Source organism: Zingiber officinale, chromosome 6B, assembly GCF_018446385.1.
Source record: "Zingiber officinale cultivar Zhangliang chromosome 6B, Zo_v1.1, whole genome shotgun sequence".
Taxonomy (NCBI): domain Eukaryota; kingdom Viridiplantae; phylum Streptophyta; class Magnoliopsida; order Zingiberales; family Zingiberaceae; genus Zingiber; species Zingiber officinale.
Genome location: NC_055996.1, coordinates 3322530 through 3342750, shown reverse-complemented (window position 1 = coordinate 3342750; position 20221 = coordinate 3322530). Strand labels below are relative to the sequence as shown.

Genomic DNA, 20221 nt, shown 5'->3' with positions numbered 1-20221 from the left:
AAGGGATGTCATTAACGTTAGGCAAGGTCAAATCAACCTAGAAGATATTGTGGGAAGACGAAACTGAATGGTAGCTAGCCAACAGAGCACGTGAAGGTCTTAAATCAGAAGCCAGGCGGGCTGACAGGGTTTGGTTAAGGGTCAGGAACCAAGCATTGAGAGCAAATTGTTTTTATTTTTTATTTTTTTTTTATTTTTTTGAGACTCTTGATTTGTTCACTGGGAATTAGATGTTATGGAACTGTTTGTTTAGGTTATGGAGAACAGACTTGAAGAAGCATTTGCATTCACGTCATGCATGTTTGTATCTTTGAATAGAGAGGGGCTTGCTAACTAATGCAATTACTTTGAACGGCCCACACCATTAAGGACGAGGTTAATTAGGAAAAATGGGAATAATTTATTTGACCATCTACTAATTTTTTAAAAATGGTCCCCTTTTCAGTTTTATGATCGTCAAAGTACTTTTGGAGTTTAAAAAGTTTTATTATTTAGAAATTAAAATAGAAGAACGTAAATGTGTATTTGATAGAAGTAGCAGCAACATTTGAATGTTTAAAGTGTGATGCAGATTGCTAAGAACAAGGGAAGCTTGACAAAGATATGAATGTCTATGACCCATTTTCCAGCCTCATTTCTGTTTGTCTGATTGCTTGCGTCCAAGTAAATAATGAGAAGAATTTTTTTATCCGCTATTTTCTATCCATTTTCCTTCCCTATTTTAATTTCCACCCAAGTAAAGAACTATTAATCTCTTTTGCTTAAACATGGAACGTATTGTTACTAGGATGTATTTGGTAGGAAGGAATAGAATTGAAATAGTTATACTTTAAATTAGGTGGACAAGACACGTCAACTGATCTAGTGAACCGAAAGAATTGATCCAATTTAGCTAAGTTGGATTACTGAGAATCAGACGGACCGAGAATATCAAACAGGTCATACAGACTGAACTGGGTATAGAGAAGCAGATACATTGAACATGTTAGATAATTGACAGACCAAGCATGTCGGCAAATTAAGAATACTAAACTGATATTTTAAATTGAGGGGAAAATATAAAATGAATCATCCCACATATGACATTGCCATTTCTTTTATGCAATCAAATAAAGGAAATGAATCATTCATCTTCCATTCTATTTCCACTCCCGTACAATTCCTTTTTATTGCCATCTACCAAACTAATTATTCAACAAAAAGAGAAGAAAAAACAAGAATATGTAATAATACTTCGATAGCTCATGACCAACAATCACAAGGGTACAACACTATTGACAATCAAACGACAAATGTAAAATCTAATGAGTCGTTGATAATTTCATCCAAATAAAGCAGTCTAAAGTTTACATATAGCTTTCTAGTTTCGAACTACCAAAAGTACAACTTTATATTGGAACCTATTGGCCTACAAAAGAATGAATGGTACACTATTATATTTACAGAGGAGAAAACTGTAACTGCACAATGTTCATTAGGGTTAGTCTGCATCATGAGTGATAAATAGGGCCAGATGCAGAGACATGAAAAAGGGAGAAGAAAAAAAAACAAAAACAAAAAAACTTGTTTTCTTCTATAGCCTTCACATGACTCCAAAAAAAGGGTCAAGTTCGCTACTAGCTTGGGTAACTCCAACTCAAATATGTCATGATTGCCAGAAAATGGTTGGATCATTGCTATACAATGAACGATCTTGAATCTCTAAATTAGCAACATGCCAATCCACGAGTCTCGCTTGAACACATTTACACAGAACAAGAACAGCTGGGAACAACCACCATCCACTCTCTTCTCTGGTTGTAAACAGTAAGAAACAAGAGTTAGATTTCAATTTATCCATCTGTATGCAGCTAATCAATATGTAAGGAAGTGAAAATTAAAAAAATAAAAATAAAAATAACACTAAGTGCACACGGGTTGCCCATAACAAAACTCTCCTCTCTCTCTCTCACTCTCACGCATATATATATATATATATATATATATATATAATATTAATATCCTGCGCGGCACGTACAGTGCGTGACTGTGCGCGTCGCGCAGGATATCAGCACTTTTTTTTTCTTTTTTATTTTTATTTTAATTTTGAATTAAAAAAATAATTAAAATATTTTTTAAAATTTTATTTCTAGGATTCATGCTTTCCAATTGGGTTATAATTTGTAAGCTCTTTTTTTTAAAAAGATTTTACCTCTAGGGTTCAGATTTTCCAATTGAGTTATAGTATTTAGTAAAAAGAAAAATTAAAAATAAAATAAATTTAAGTATTTATGGAGTATTGTAATATGTTTAGGGGATATATTCATGGATTAAGGATTTATATATAAGGAAATATTGATTTTTTAAAATTCAAAATCGAAATAATAGATATCGTATGTTATTATTTGTTATTATTATTTTTTTAAAATTTTGAATTAAAAATATTAATTAAAATATTTTTTAAGATTTTATTTTAGGGTTCATGCATCCCAATTAGGTTATAATTTTCAATCTAATTTTTTTTAAGATTTTACCTCTAGGGTTTAAGCATCCCAATTGGGTTATAATGTTTAGTAAAAAGAAAAATTAAAAATGAAATAAATTTAAATATTTATGGAATATTATAATGTGTTTAGGGGATATATTAAGAATTTATATATAGAAATATGGATTTTAATTCAAATTATAAAAAAAAATAATTCTATTAGAGTGTGATATGCTGCGCGCGCACTGTGCGGCACGCAACATATCACCATATTATATATATATATATAGAAATCTTATGCTGCGGTGCCTTATGTGCGGTTTTGCTGCGGTACTTGACACGTCAGCGGCCTGGACCGATCAGGCTCCAACCTGATCGGTCTGGGAGTCTCCTGATCAGTCTGTGAACCGATCAGGAGACTCCTAGAAAACACAAAAAAAAATCAACCTATAGCCTGTCAGGAGGCAGAAAAAGGTAGGGGGATCGGTCTGTGGACCGATCCACCTATAGCCTGATCGGTCCACAGACCGATCAGGTTGGAGCCTGATCGGTCCAGGCCGCTGACATGGCAAGTACCGCAGCAAAACCGCACATAAGGCACCGCAGCATAAGATTTCTCTCTCTCTCTATATATATATATATATCACCGTTATCCACATGGGGTGTGCATCATATCATCCCCTCTATATATATATATATATATATATATATATATATATAGGAAATATTACAGCTATGGAGAAAATAATGGATAACAATTTGCTTTAGAGAGGCAAGGAAAGCTTCTTACATGCCCAGATTCCACGGCTGCAGGTTTTGATGTTTTTGACTTGATGACTTGTAATGCACAAACCCACATATGAACGCTACAATCTGCAAAGTTGGCATTCAAGGAAAAAAATGAACATTATGCTTAGGAGCATCAATGTTATATTTCTATCTTCATTGAACGATGAAAAGATGCCTACTGTAAAACAACATTATGAGCTCACTATTTAAATACGCAAGTTTGAGCTGTTAGGAAAAGAAAAAAAAAGTTATTAGTTATCAAGAAAATATGGCAATTTTCCCAGATACCTTCATATCAACATAAATGGTAATTTTTCCAGTTAATGTCTCACACCAACAGGAGTACTACGTTCTAACAGTTCTAGGCTAAAGAAACCTGAATATAATCCAATTCAATCGATTGATTCTGACCCATATAAAGTCACTCCTAAAGGGATTGTTTATTCTGACTAATTCTATCTATCCTAGCTTGAAATTGTAGCAGGGACCCTTTGTCAAGCTTAGAACTAATTAAACAAAATATTAACATTTCACAACAGACTGATGTTTATCATGGGCAGAACCCAATGTGCAATCAAAATATCATTTTCGTCACCAACATTAGAGATAAAAAAAACTTGAGGCAGAATTACTCTACAATATAAAACCAGATAATATTGATTCATTCAATTAAGTGGAATTATTAAGACCCTGTGCAAATATAATACTAACCTAACCAAGTATAGACCAAAAAAATGTTAGATTAAGATCAAACAAAACAAACCAAGTGAATAAATTTTGTATTCTTGGCAACTCTTTCTGTCACTCAAGGATGCAAGAACAAAATTCTAAAGGTCTTTGGGTGTTACTGATATAGCAATATCAGTACCTAGGTCATTGTCATCCCAGTTTAATACCATGTCTAGTATTGACACATAAATCAAAGATCCTCAACAACAGACAATTCAAGCTCAAACATGCAACACTGTCCAATGTTGCCTCAACCAAAAGACAATAGAGACAAATGAGCACAAGGATACAAGGCCATGGTCATTAGCATTCTCCTGTAAAAGTAACCTTTCATACCATACTACAATCTCATCCCATATTATTAAAGGTTTCTTTGTCGACCATATCCACTAGATTCAAAATTGGATTCATTTCCAGTATAAATGGAATTTAGAAACATTTAAATGTACCTAAACAGGGCCCTATAGATTTGCAGGAAGATGACAAAATATAGTCTAGAGTAACTAATGAAGAGAATAAACAACTTACGACATTGATCAAAGATGTAATGTTCCATAGTGCATATACACGAGCAAGTCCTGCAGATCGTCGAGGTCCATGACTAAAAAGCGCATTGATTCCAGCAGGGAAAGGTGAAAGTATACCAAGGGGAAGAACAAACAAAACAAACAAAACGTCTGCCATTGAAAATGAATATAGTTGAAGCAAAGTAAGCAAGACCAAGCTGAAATCTGCTAATAACAATATCGATATAATCAAACCAACAAGATCCTGCAACCAATAAACAAATAAAGAAAAAAATCAAGATCATTGTCAACAAGTTATTCATATATCTATAAGACTAAGATGGGAAAATTAAATAAATTCAGTTCAAGAACACACCTGATGTCCAATAGGTTTAGTATTGTGCAAAATGAGTGAGAAGGGGTAGAACAAATCCTTTTTCTCCTCAAGCAATTTAAGGTTATCACCATCTAGAAGTCCACCAATCCTTTTATGTGTAAACAACCCTTTGTTCCTCATATCATTAGATTTACTAGCCCTACTAGGCCTATGAACACTGTAGAACACATCAATAATGAATTGGAGGTTATGACATAACTTCAGCTCAACTACAAGGTCTTGGTGAATATTAAATAACAATATCAAGAGGAAAAAACTAATAGTTAGAGATAAATTCTGAAAGACTTACTGTGAAAGTTCATCCATTTTTGAAACTCTAAAGACACCATCAATTGCTGAAGTTTCCCGTTCCACAGCATAAACTACCAAACCAAGTTGGGAATAGCCTAATGTACTAGCTTGAATCTGAGTCAGATCAATGCAAACACCATGCTGTTTCAAAGGAAGACTAGCATGGGTCTCAATCCAACTGAGGACAGGCATAAGAGTTGTTTTAAGCAGACCACGACGAACTAGGCGCAACTGTGCATTCAGTCCAGCAACTAACCTGTACCATATTGTTGGTGGTACAGCCTGCAATATAAAAAGACCAAAACATTGTATCTATTTATTGGGCATCAGTATAAGACCCTTTTTTCAAACCATAAAAAAAAAGCAGGATAAGTTTAGAGATTTTTCAGAGAAGAGAAGAACCAAAACCTGACTCATGAGGCTAGTCAGAACATTATCGCTCTGAAGCGAAAAAGGAGCCATGTAACTACCATCACCTCCAAAAACAAGGCACATTGGAAATCTTTGATGGAGGCGAGGAGGAAGATCAGGTCTCTTCTCATCTCCACCAAGAAAGAAATCTACATAACCAAGCATCAGATCTGGGGTAGCAGCCACCTGTACAGACAAACATCTATATCTAAGAAACTTGTGATCTTGGTATTCTGAACTTTCGGAGAGCATAAGATTAAAACCAGCAAAGCAGAATGGAGAATGAAACCAACTGTTACTGATTTCAAAATTTGTTATGTTACTTGTTTGACTTAACAGTGGCATCCGCCAGTTTAACAGCCAGAGAACACAAGTAGAGAAATTGTTCTAAAAAAATTGGCATTACTGCACTCCTAAACCAAACTGAACAGCAAGGCTGTTCACGCCAGAGTTCAAATGTGAGCCAGATCATCAACGACTCGACACTAAACAAAGTCCTATCAAATAATTGGCATTCACATAGCTTAAAACACGGTCTAATTTTAGTTTGAACAGGTGGAACGTGAAAGAACTAAGACCATGCATGTGAACCATCATTTAAAATCTCGAGTCATGCCTGTTGAGAGAGGTGAAACTTTTCATTCTGCACACTGACTAACATGCAAGATCCTTGATATTGGTGGTGAGCGATTGTGGTTCCTTCATTGGCATTTTCCACGAAATCCAAAATACACCTTCTTGGCTTCCTTCGTGGCTCCTCATCTATGCCCAAAAATGAAAGTCTAGCTTTATTGAAATCCAGGTTCAGCGTCAGCTTCCTTGTCTCGTACTCTTCTTCCTCTTTCTCAACATTGCCATTCTTCCTCTTCTCCTTCTCTTCCTCTAGCATTATTGGTGCACCGTTCAACACACCTCCAACATAGATCCGACTCCTACTTCCCTTCTTCTCCTTCAGCATACCTTCGACACAGATCTGGTTCCTACTTCTGTTCTTCCTTCTCCTCAAACACCGGCATCCTATCTCCTCTGGGACACCTTTGACACCAATATCATCACTGGCGACATCATCTTAACTAACTGAGGGCTTGAGATTTCAATCCCCTAATATGAACTTCAATCCCCCTTCTATCCAGAACATGGACACACATTGAGTAACGTCTTTTCACAATTCCCTATTTCTACTTCTGATTTATGCAAGTGATCCATGAAGCTACCAAATGGGGGTTACCAACAAACTATAATTTCCTTCTTGAAAGGAGAAGAGACAAATTTTTAATAAAATATATGCATAACTGTGCTTTGTCCTCCAATTGAATTTGAATTAGGACAAAATCTGAAGAGAGACAAAGTATGAAAATGGTTCGAAAATTATTCTAATAACAAACCTTAAGCCCTTCATAGAGAGCGCGTGATCGGCAAGAACGCAAACAAGCATGATCGTACTCTGAGCGAACAAATTCCCGCAGTCGCTGTAACTTCTTTCTCCTCCTCCACTGCTGCCAAGACCAAGCAAGTGGATAGGCAACTATACAAAGAATGCTGTGGACAGCTCCTTCCCACCAGTGATAAGCAGCAAGTGCATTTATCTCATCAACAAATCTATTATACGCATCCTCATACCTAATAAAATATCAAAGAGAGTTAAGTTCAGAATTTATTTAGACATATAATTGTTTTTTATAAGATAAATACAACAAAAGGAAATAATATATATATCCAAACATAGACAAACCAAATTAAAGGTAAGAAACATTGTAACACATAATATCAACACCAAACATCCAACTCACACTATCTCCGTAATTTGTTCAGGTGGACAGTGCGGAAGATGCCAAGGCTCACTGAAAGTGTTTGGGCCCATGAAGAACATTCGATGCACATGACTTTGAGATTCCTCAGCCCTGTGTGTTTCCAAAACCTATCCACAGTAAAAGGAATCAAAATAATATTTGAACTTGGAAAACAGAAAGGATGAATGTGGAATTGGAGAACTGAAATGTTGAGAACCTCATTCAATGATTCAAGAAAGGGGAATGAATGATCAATATGAGACCCATGTTGAGTTGGTGCAGGACCTGGTAACTCATCCGTACCAACAAATTTCATTCGTGCAACACTTAGAACTAGAGCTAATAAGATAAGAAGACCAGAAAGGAGAAGACCAAACAGCCATGGGCCACCAAAAGTGTATATCAATTCTTCAAGAGCTGTGAAACAGTGTGGCATATGATATCTCTCGGAAACACATTTGTATGGGCAAGGAGCTTCAGCAACACCTCCTGTTAAGAATGACTCAATAAATAATTCATTGAGTGGTGAGAACATTAACTACATTGACCAATTTTTTCAAAAAAAAAAGAAGAGAAAAATAAATGAGCTAGCTAATAAATGGTAATATTTGATCAGGTAAAGTTCAAGAAAATTACGAAGATATCTACAGGGAATACCTCGAACACTCGTATATACAGCCCGATGGGGAAGTTCATTAGAAGGACATGGATAACATAGAGCTTTATCAGATCCAGTAATGTTCTTGAACGTTCCCAACGGACATTCCTAAAGCATTCAAAAAGAAACTTAAATTTCTCAAGAGTGGGTATCAAAGTTACAACCAATAAAGTATTATGGAATGATGAAGTATCAACCTAACAGTGTAATATGCGAAGAACCAAAACAAGAATGCCCAAATACAACAAGCAAAGCATATAGAAATGCATTTCTCAAAGTATGAACTCTCAAATGTCATCAAATGGAGTTTCAAGGCCATAGAAACTATGTTGGCACACATGCTACAGAACAAGGGCAAAAAGTACTAGGAGTGCATTATGATCAAGTTCAAAATGACATAGAGCAATCAAAGTCTCATGGCATGCGAGAGTTTCTGTCTCCTACCAGGGTAGTACAATTTTAGTGTTGTCTCCTATCGACACTCGACACACTAAGCATGCCAAGATGAATTTGAATAAGTTTTAATTAATGATTCTCAACTTGTTTACTTTCAAATATAAGTGCAGAGCAATTAAAGAAATGTTGAATTAAAATTTCATAGCAATAAGTTACATAATAGAATCAACTATTGATTATACTATGCTGATATCAAAACATGTTGCATAGCATAGGAGCATGGTTTAAAGTATTGCTCTGCATTGGAGATGTGATCCCCAGCTGAGCAAGTACGGCCCAATACCATATTATGTCTAACACTTGGCACATTTTGGCACACATTGAAACATGCCAAAATGAATTTAGATGAAGTTTACTCCTTTAATCCTCTTAATTTATTTATTCTAAAAATAACCTTATAGCAATTAAATAGTTATTAAATTAAAATTTTATTGCACTATACCATACCAACACACCACACTTCAAAATGTGTTGAAGCTTAACAAAATGAATCCACATATAGAGTATTCATGTAACCTTTTTTCATTTACATTTCTAAATTTTAATAAGGCTAAATAATTTTTTATATTTGAATTGAAAATGATTTTTTACTTCAATGTTTGTAGAGTTGAACTAAATTGTATTGCTGTAATCTTCTGTCACTTAATCTGTTTTAGAAATAAGGCAGACAAATAAATAGCCAATTAAATTAGAATTTTAAAGAAACAAGATATAAGAATAATAAACATTTGGAATTCATCGTCACACTTGTTGAATGATGCCAAAAAGCATGTCAAGTATTTGCATGGTACAAACGGAGGGGCAGCAAAGGAAACATAACTGATACTGATAAATATCAAATTTTGGTTAATTTAGCAGATGAGAAAGTTTCAATAGACGTCCAACACAGTATGAGGCTTCAAACCATGGCATAGAGTACTATATTAAAAGCAATAAGTTACCTTGCAAAAAATCCCATAAAGCCCTTTAGGGCAAGCTTTTCCAGTAAGTGTTCCATTCTCCCCTGCGACACCATGGCCTCTACTAATGCCTCCACTGTCAAAAGATGCTAAAATTCAGATGAAAGATAAGGAAATGTGGCATATATTGCAAGTATTGTACAATGACAATTGTATAGCAAAGTATCCTAGCAAATCAGAAATTCATGGAAATCAATTGATAGGCTAGCATTATTAGATTTACAACACTTGTTGTAGTAATGCACAGGCAACAAACATTTGAATATTAACTTTAGTTAATAGGCTAAGATAAACACCAGACAAAGCAATATTATTAAAATTTGATTACAAATATAATAAACTCAAATAATAAAATAAAATTTTAAAATCTGATAATTAAAATATTTATTTTTAAAACATTAACAAGATAAAATATCGCAATATATTGCACATTATTATAAATAAATAAAGATTGAAATGTAAATAAACAATTTAATTTAAATCTAAATCAACAATATTTATTGTTTTACTTGGATTGAAAAGTGTTATCTAAATACACAAAACATTACAGGTCACAAGCAACTTTGAGATATACATTATCATACACTAACTGTCAGTGATACAGGCCGTCAATGACTAAACTAATTTTGCATAATGCTCTTTAGCACAAAATTCATTTCCTAAATGCATTTTTAAAATGTAAGTACAATGTCAATACCAGTTTTAATTTATTGAAATTAGATTTGTTAGGTTGGCTGTAGAATTATTGTGGAATTGTAAACTTAAAAAAAAAATATATATAGTAACCTTTTTGACTTACAAAACCATAATCCAACTATATATTATCCTTCAAAACTAAAAATAATTTTAAAAAAATGTATGAAGTGCAAATAACCTATAATTAACCGCTTGAATATACCATGTAAAGATGGTTTACTTCTAATGATCCAAAGAGGCCTCAGATGATGATAAACATCGAACATAAATGGATTCCTACATCCGACCAAAAAGATGGATCTTATCAAATTGAAATCATTAGAGATCCTATATAAGTAGGGGATGTTTATCTTGTAGTTTTTAAATCTTAAAATGGCAATCAAGACAGTGGTCAAGATAAACAGGCTTTAGATTGGCAATAGTGTATACAAATAGACAGCAATTCATAAGGAAATGAAGTATAAACTTAGCCACCAAGATCACTAAACAGGTATGTAGTTCAACTGGATACTGTGTTTTTGGCATCAAGCATATATGCTAAACATATTAAGACATGTGTAACAAACTTCCTCAAAGTAGGTAAGGACCTAAACTTTTGACAATTCCAACATAATAGATAATAATGTTTTCCTTATCTACTTAGAGAAATTAACTCAGACCTTGTGTTTATGACTCCCTTTACATTTGCAACTGGAAGATATTCATCACCGGTGGGAATATCTGACCAATGGAAGTGAATCCTTCCACCACCTCCTCCACCACCACCACTACTACTGCCAAGCCCACCAACACTAGAAAGGATAGATGAATCACCCAGGGTTAAGGAGTGCAGAAATAGAAGAATAGTACCACCAGAACCACCACCAGGCCCTGCATCTAACAAGCCAGTGCTAATGGTAGCTTCTTTGAAATCTTCCCCATCTGCTTCAACTGAGCCATCGACTGAGAAGCTGACTAGGGCATGCTCCATTGAACCCATAACTGAAGTGGTTGTCATGATAAGAACAGCATTCCAGAACAAGATATCAGCAGTTTTACAAAGATAGTTTCAAAAAAATTAAAAACATGAATAAACACATACTAATGTTGTGAAATTGATTCACAGATCACAGACATAATAGAATAGACAACAACTAAGTAGATTTTTTTTTCCTATGAATCAAAATCCATTCTCCCTTTGGACCTCTTTTACCTAAATGATCTAGCAATAAACAAAGCCGAAAGTTGATCACAGGCAAGACATACCTATGATACCACCACCAGAAGTTGCATATGGTAGACTATCATTTCCACTACCACTACCAAGCTCACAAGGAAAATCAGCATTTCCATAGGCAATGCCACCCTTAACAACAAGATCTTTAAAATGACCATCTCCTCCCTTTCCACCATGCCCACCACCACCACCAACACCATTCTCTAATATATTTCCATGTCCAACACCACCTTTACAGCCTGCACATAAGCAAAAAAAAAAATGCATCTAGCTGAATTTATCATGTTGTATTCAAGTCCCACACTTTATGGAATTCCAAAAAAAGTTAAGGTAAAAAAAACTAAGCCATCAGATCCAATACAGAATATATAAATTTGTGTGAATGAATGCCCTTTTAACACTTATAGATATGATGATGCAGGAATAATCATTTTAAGACAATTTTGTAATCTATAGCCAGAAACAATAAATTATTCCAAACTGAAAAATAACCCAAGTGAGAAGCCTCACAATTTAAGCTTTCCATCAAATTATGAAAACAAAAGAATGAAGAAATAAACAAAAGATGAAAGGCTGATAGTTCTACTGGAAGTCACTTGAAGAACAGCCCTTTACAATGCTGGCGGGTGTACTTTATATAGTAATTAATTCAGCAATTATGCCACTTCCATGTAGGACTATGCAATGGTAGTGCAGGATTTAATTAGGCAGCCTACGAGTGCAGAATAAGCAAGTAATTTGACCAACTCTACAACAACAATAACAATTAAGTCTATCCCACTAGGTGAGGTCGGCTATATGGATCTTTCTGCGTCATTGGGCTCTATCTCCTATTCTATCATTATCTATATTAAAATAAATTTTATCTTATTTTATCATTGTCAACCCAGTCTTCTTTGGTCTTCCTTTCCTCGTTTAATATGCATATTTGTCATATTTTCACATCACTTAACTAGAATAATTATTGATGGTCTAAGTACATATCTGTAGCATCATCTCCCGGAGTTTTCCTTCACATCAAATATATATACATATATATGTTAAGAACTAGAAGTTTATTTTTGCCAACTAATTTAAGCATCATTTCGAACTCTCCTTTGTTTCTTAACAATCAACTAAAGTTGAGAGAAGCCATAAAGGAGAAGAAAAAGCTCAAGGCAATCTCGTTGAACTCTAGTTTTCTCATCGCTTGCTTGTACAACCCTCGGACGTTACAAAAATCAAAATATTAAAAAATGTTAGATACTAATTTAATTTTATCCTATTAATTTTTTTTACAATTACAATTATTATTTAAATGACTAATTATGTTAAATTGAACTAATATTTTAAATTTTGAGATTGGGTGGAAGTCGAGTTAGAGTCCATCCAATAGATATAGTGATTAAGATAAGAATATTCAAATCGAACTCGATTTGGATTTATTTTAACATTTAAATTTAAACCAAGTTTATCAATAAAATGGTCTGGGTTTAATCACATTTAATTAGGTTTATATTATTGTTAAAAGGTTAGGAATTGTTTAATTCTCTTCCTTCTCTCTCTCTACTTAATCTTCTCCAGATTTCCTGCACATCTACATCGCTTTCTTGCCACTGTTAGCCGACTGCCATCCACCGCTCGATACACTTTCCTCTCCTCTCTTCTCTCCCTCAATCTCTCTTCTCTCCCTCTCTATTTCCTTCATCGCCCCTCCCCTTCTTTCTCCATCAGTCTCTCTTCTCCCCCTCTCTATTGTCATTTTGTCATGCACCTCCCCCATATTAAAATTGTCCCGCATGCTAGTCAGCGGGCGAACTATAAATCTTGCCTATGCCAGCCAACATAGCTCAGCACACAAAAGTATGGTTCCTATCCTCAAAAAAGTGGGGAAAAAGTTACCAAGTAATATTCCTCTCCCATAAGTATCCAACAATATCTCTTGGAACATTAAGACACAGAGTCACCGATTAATTCAAGCAACTATCTTAAGAACTCTCTGAGCTTGAAACAAGCATTATAGAATCACAAAATCCATATGCATACCAGTTCTCACCTCAACCACAGATATTTTCAAACAAGCTCCAAATGTGACTGGCAAAACCACAGTCAATATGAAGCAGCAGTTACATCCTTTTCAACCATCAACCTAATGTAATTTAATATATATGACCCTGTAGCAAAACTATGATAAAGCACAACCTGCATATTAATTTTGGTGTTAAAATTCAATCCAATGTTCAAATTAAAGAGAGAGCAAATCCTAACATAGTGACAACACTGACAAGGGAACAAGATTGCAAGATTCTAGACTGAATTTGACCAAACTGCCCAAAGAAAATCTTAAGGAAAAAAATGCAGCAGAAACCCAGTGTAACTATGGAAGACAATAATAACTCATTACTATCATGAGAAAACAGTATGTATTATTAACCAAGGACAGTTATGCAACAACATAAGAAAAAGAATGAAACACAAGTAATTGTTGGGAAGATAAAAGGGAAAACAGCATTTCAGAAGCAGAGATTTAAAACTTCTTACCCAAACCAGTTGCACTAATTTTTCCTGTGGGGTACACAACAATGCTTCTTGCTCTATGGAAATGAACAACAGTTCCTTGTACAAGGCCAGCAACATCAATATCTTCAACACGACAAATCTGAAAGCCAAAAATATATTAGCAATTCAAGAAACTTACTACACAGGATACAGAGATGCAAAAACATTACCTGGAGGGTGAACGAGAGTGAAGTATTGACATTACAGTCTTCTGGTGGATGAACTAACTCAAAGGGACAATCTTTTTTCTCACAATTCAGACTTGGGGTCCTAAACTCACATATACAGCCAGCCAATAAAATTTAATTAGTCAGACAACACAATCCAAGTAAAGAAAGGCAGATAGATAATATCCAAGGAAAAAAGAGAGCAAAAAAATTACATTTCATCAGTAGTTGCATTTATCAATGGCCCACGCAGAATGGATCCAGGTCCAACCTATGAGGATAGAAACTATCTGAGGATTTAAGCATTGCAACTAAACATCATAGATTATAAGATTGTATCAACAACATGAAATGGCAGAAATGAGGAACTGCGTCAGATAATGCTGAAAATATAGGAAGAAGAATAGTATTGACCAAAAAATCAAGTTAATCATATCATGTAATTAAAATGATATTCCAACAACTTAAGTGTAACTAAAATATTGACAGGCTGAGGTATAAATTTTGTCCAGTAATTTGATGATCTAGAATCCAGCATAACATGTTCAATATATCCATAACATGTTCAGTAATACTGATCTTTGCACATACAGATTCAGAACTAAAGCAAACCACGTGGCAAAGGCAGAAGCAATCAGAGTATTCTCTTGACAAAGACAAGTGTTCAAAAAAAAAAAGCTAATATTCATTGAGTTAACATAATTGAATTATTTAAATTTTCCAATTTTGCTTATGAAAAATGATATGCAGAGGGAAAGAATCTCAGGAAAATGCTCGGGATAGACACATAAAATGATGGGCCCACAAAAAGTGAAAATGGTAGGACATGAATTTACGTGTCTATCTCTAAGCTTGTCTTTTTCCACTTGCATATCATTATTCTTTGGAAGGGGAGCTTTGGCGCAACGGTAAAATTGTTGCTTTGTAACCAAAAAGGTCACGGGTTCGAATCCTGGAAATAGCCTTTTGCAAAAAGCAAGGTAAGGCTGCGTACAATGGATCCTTCCCCGAGACCCCGCATAGCGGGAGCTTCGTGCACCAGGCTGCCCCTTTTTTTTATATATATATCATTACTCTTTGCTTATTTTAGTTTTCTTGTGCAATCATTCTAGTGTTATTGAGGTTCAAACGATCCTCAAATCCAATCCATACAGCTGTGCACCAAAAACTTGTGTAGATTAAACAATCATGAAAAAAAACAAATATTTTCATGTTAGTCAAGCTTTGCCAATATCCACCACACTCCAAGTAAAATGCATGTGATATGTCACAATCCATCCTTGTACAGATGAGAACACCAATAAGTTTAACTTTATTATGCTCAACGACTGGTTTGAAATGCAGCACTGAGGTTGTCAAGCACTAGGACAAATATTTTCATGTTAATCGAGCTCTGCCAATATCCACCACACTCTTGTGACATAACACAACCTACCCTTGCCTAGACGAGAGAACTAATCCAGTAAACTTTATTATGCTCAATGACTAACTCAAAATGCTTAAGTACAAGATAATCATATGCTACTCATTTTGCAGACCCTTCATTAGCCTAACACTCTGCATGTGCAACTAAATTACGGTGTTGCAATCTCCCTTGCATATGGAATTTGTTCCTGTCAATCCCCTAAATTCAACTGAAAGCTTAGAATCATCCCTAAGTGGTAGAATGTGATATCCAATGGTAGTTCCGCCATCATACATATACTACATTATGCTTAGAATTAAGTTTGCAATGATACTGATTGTCCTAGCCCGTCCAAATGAGAAAACTTATCCATTAAATGATTGGGCCCAATCACTAGCCAAAAATAGTTAAATCCAAGATAATAGTAGCACCATCATCTACCCTTATGAATCCTTAATTTTAGTTTCATGACAAATCCCCTAGTGAGATTAAAGCATGATGTCAAATTTCATGAAAGTTGCAACCACTGAATAACCTCTTATAATGGCATGTGAGTTCTTCCTAAAGTATTATAGTTTCAATAATAAAAACAAACAAGAAAACGAGAATCAATCTAACACTTGTCTGAATTCAGTGCCATATCAAAATTTGGGCAGAAATCAAAAGGGTGCCTCTAATTATCAAATTACCCTTACATAGTAAAAAGGGGGTTCCTTTTTAAAAATAAAATCAAGATACAGCCCCACAATATTTCTCATCCCGAAAATATCTTATTCCAATGTTGTTGTAGAAGCTCCAGAGTAGCTGTTACAATGTGTTAAAATAAACTTATTCGATTTGGTAAAAAAAGTATACATAGAGCACTTTTATATTAAAAAAAAATACAAACATGGTCAAAATTACTTAACTTGTTCAAAATCATTTCAACATATTCAAAATCATTTTAAAATTATCGTGGCAGCTACAATAATTTTAAAGTGATTTTGACCATGTTGAAGACCATTTTGATCAAGTTTAAGCAATTTTGACCATCTTAGTAAAGAGTTTTTTAATATAAAAGTGCTCTATGTATAATTTTTTTTAATCAAGTTGTAGATCCTATGGTGTAGCCATTGCAACATTGAAATAAAGGTATCAGGATGAGAAACATGATGAGGTGTTGTTTTGACTATTTTTTAAGAAGGAGCTCTTTTGAGGAAACTGATAATTAGGAGTGCCTTTTGATTTTTTGCCTTTGAAATTTGACTTCACACTTAGTAGTAGAATAGAAATTTACTTTTGCTATAGGTATTAGAAAAGTTAAGGTCTTAACAAGACATCAAAGCTTAACCGGAGGAGATTGTAAAACAATAGTTTAATCCCATAAAAAGTAGTTGTGGGTTAATGAAAGGTTTTATAACCTTAGACAGACAAGGTTTGAAGTCTCGAGTTGTACCAGAGTTTTGATCTTTAGCTAGGACAATATTATTTCGGTATCATGCCGAAGTTCCAATATAGGGTGCCAGTGATAAATTAGAGGTGCAAGGATGAAATAAATAAATAAAAAAAGATAAACAAAAATAATAATTGTCAAGAAATGCCATGCAATCATCTAGAATGCTATGACTTTGATATTATCTTTTATGGAGATAAAATATAAAAATATTATCTCAATTTTAGCATGTCAAGAGGTGTTGAGCATTAACATGAAATGATACTTGTCGACATGATTCACAGAAACGGCACAATAAAACATTGTCTCTGGTATTGAGTTTCGATAACAGGAACAATACTCCATACAAGATTTCAAACCATGTAGACAGGTCAAAGGCCAATAATTAATTTGGCTAAAGATACTGCATTGGTAGTTGGACCTAACAAAGTTAATCAATGAATCCTCTCATTGAGCAAAGTGTGACAACCTTAATCACCTCATAGCATTATCACTTCAAAATTGTATATTGTGCAGATTACTCCAATTAAGGGTACTCTTAGATACTCTATGGAAAGTGGAAGGTAATTGAGGTTAAGAAGGGCAAAATGTGTTTATGGACAATCTGATCATGAACATCAGGTAAAGAAATAGAGCACCTCTACAAAGTCACTACGTATCAACTTAATCAACTTCACACAGTGTGCCTCCAGTATGTTATGCATCAACAAGTAGAAGTCATCATAAAGTTCCTTATGCCCTATTAAAGGGTTATCAAATTTGTTAGAAAGATGCCATATTAAGCTCATGATGATTTCTATGCTGTAATATGTATGTATATTTTCCTTTGTTTAGTAGAGAAGCACATTCTCCTCCTTAGTTCTTAATGGAGCTTTTCAATTAAGAAAGGTTGGCTTGCTAGAGCATGAGTGGTGAAGTGCATTAGCCCAAGTCATTCTTATGACAAACGTTGACTTGTTATCACACTACTAGAGTTATTAGATTAGTTACAGTATGGAAATTTCCATTTTTAGGATACTTCCATATGCAACAAAGATGACATGCAAAAGCAAGTATATTAAGTTTAGCTTTCCCATTGTTGATTTGATCCACACTAAAAGTCTATGATCAAAGCAATGAAGACCAACCGACTTGTGAGTTGGGAACAAAAGGTAATTTCGTTCAATTGAAACAACAGAAGATTTTTTTAACATTAAATTTTTGGTCCATTCAACCCAAAAAAATTATGTACGAGAGTTGCCTCGCTTAGCCACTGCTCCAAGTTTCAAAGAACAGTTCATAACATGCAAACCTTTTTTTTCTCTTTTTTGCACAAGAGAAAATTGATAAACATAGCTTCCAAAACTTAGTTGTTGCCTTCTTCTTCTGATGCCTTCGTCATTATAATAGTCTTGTAGGCATCCATAACCATGTGGCCAACAAAGTTCTCTTTTTGTTCCTTGGAATTCTTGTATAGCAAGAAGTTGACTTGGTGAATATGATTTGAATAAATTTGACTCTTGGAAGAAAGAGTTGTCTTAAAAGTTATCCATCGCAACTGCAATTGCCAAACTAGTCACACAGGCTATTAGAAATAACAACCTATGGAAACTCAACACCACTGTTCTTGGTTTCTTTGTAATCCAAAATGATCACAACGGTGATGACAATGAGGTTATGCTGCCACATTGTGGAAGGACGTGGAGAGGTCAAGCAACATAAGATGCAGTCAATGACCAGCATGTTAGAGCAAGGTGAGCACCTCATCATCATCATGCCAATGAAGCTTTTCAAAGAAGTCATCATCACAGTTATTGTGGGAGAAAAGAGTGTCGAAATTCTTGTAGAAAAAGCAATCCGTGTCCAAGAGTGGCAGCGGGTTAATGCCTCTTCAAAGTGGTGATCATGATGAACATTTTCAAGTAATTCATACAGATAATAGTCAATCAATCAGTTTCAAAAGATGGCATAGTTAACCACCAGAAATTGTTGAATTGAGATGGGACTTCCTTGATCTAGGGAAGAGAAAGATGCAGAGAATGAAGTCCATTCTGACCCTTCTCTCCTACTACTTACATAGATAATGTAGCTACAAATTAAGAGGTTGCACATGCAAGAGGAAAAGAGATAGGGGCTCGATTCTTGGTGTAGAGTAAGCAAGGTTTAAAATTTCGACCAGTGCCGAAGTTTGGTCCTGACCGGAACAATACGATTTCGGAATTATATCGTGACGTGCCGATACGGTTTCAATATTTTTTTTATTTATCTATAGTAATTATAAGATAAATATATTTATAGTGTTTATAAAAATAAGTTGTATATTGATTTTGTATAAATTCTCAATTATTGAACAACTTAATATTGTTAGAAAAAATAATTAAATATAGTTTTCTTTAAAAAAATTGATATATCAAATTATCAATAACTAAAAATTAAAATTGATCTATCTATTCTAAAAATAATAATAAAAAAAAAAGGCAACCCGGTGCACGAAGCTCCCACTATGCGAGGTCCCGGGGAAGGATTCATTGTACGCAGTCTTACCCTGCTTTTTGCAAGAGACTGTTTCCAGGATTTGAGCCCGTGACCTTTTGGTCACAAAGCAACAACTCTACTGTTGCACCAAGGCTCCCCTTCTCTATTCTATAATAATAAGTATATAAATTAATATAAAGATATTATTTTATATATAATAATTATATAAATTAACTATTTATTCATTTAATTAATTCTTAATTAAAATAATATATATTTTAAATAGTAAAAAAAATATATCAAAATATAAATCTAATTTATTAGATTTTTTAGAATTTAAAAAAATTAGAATTTTTAAAGTATTTTTTAAAAAAATTAAATGAAATTTAAAATAATACAAAATAATAAATATATATATATATATATATATTAGAATATAAATCAGAATTATTAGATTTTTTAAAATTTTTAAATGAAATTTAAAACATCAAAAATAAATTTTAAGAATATTAATTAATAAATTTTATTTTAATTTTAAATATATTTTTTATATGTTTTATTAGGATAATTTAATTAGGGTTTATAAAAGTTTGTTCAAAATATCACACCGCCTACGACGCATCCAAAACGAGGACGCCTCCGGTGCCAGTTTCACCCGTCCGATGGAACGGTAAAAATCATCTGTGTCAAACGGCACGAAATGACATTTCATTTGCTGGTAGTAAGGGAGTGAAGAACAAGAAGAACTTCATGAAGATAATGCAGATATTTAAAGACTTACCTGATACTGATAGAAGGGGGTAAGTTGGAATAATTTGTATACTCTAGGGTTGAAATGAAAGAATTGGAGCTGATGCAAAATG

At 34.0% G+C, this 20221-nt stretch overlaps 1 protein-coding gene across 1 annotated transcript in view; it reads right to left on the bottom strand.

The window, feature by feature from the left end:
* Positions 1-1295: 1295 nt before the first annotated feature.
* The window catches only part of LOC121991725, a 34952-nt gene continuing 16026 nt past the window's right edge, over positions 1296-20221 (bottom strand). Inside the window, exons 7-22 of the mRNA XM_042545744.1 lie at positions 14283-14338; positions 14071-14170; positions 13883-14000; positions 11392-11601; positions 10806-11127; positions 9433-9526; positions 8035-8143; positions 7595-7866; positions 7378-7505; positions 6973-7207; positions 5585-5773; positions 5175-5458; positions 4865-5042; positions 4511-4753; positions 3255-3337; positions 1296-1793 (exon numbers count right to left, since the gene is read on the bottom strand). Coding sequence (XP_042401678.1) covers positions 1646-1793; positions 3255-3337; positions 4511-4753; positions 4865-5042; positions 5175-5458; positions 5585-5773; positions 6973-7207; positions 7378-7505; positions 7595-7866; positions 8035-8143; positions 9433-9526; positions 10806-11127; positions 11392-11601; positions 13883-14000; positions 14071-14170; positions 14283-14338 — 2769 coding nt within the window. The 3' untranslated portion in view covers positions 1296-1645. The remainder of the gene's footprint in view (positions 1794-3254; positions 3338-4510; positions 4754-4864; positions 5043-5174; positions 5459-5584; positions 5774-6972; positions 7208-7377; positions 7506-7594; positions 7867-8034; positions 8144-9432; positions 9527-10805; positions 11128-11391; positions 11602-13882; positions 14001-14070; positions 14171-14282; positions 14339-20221) is intronic.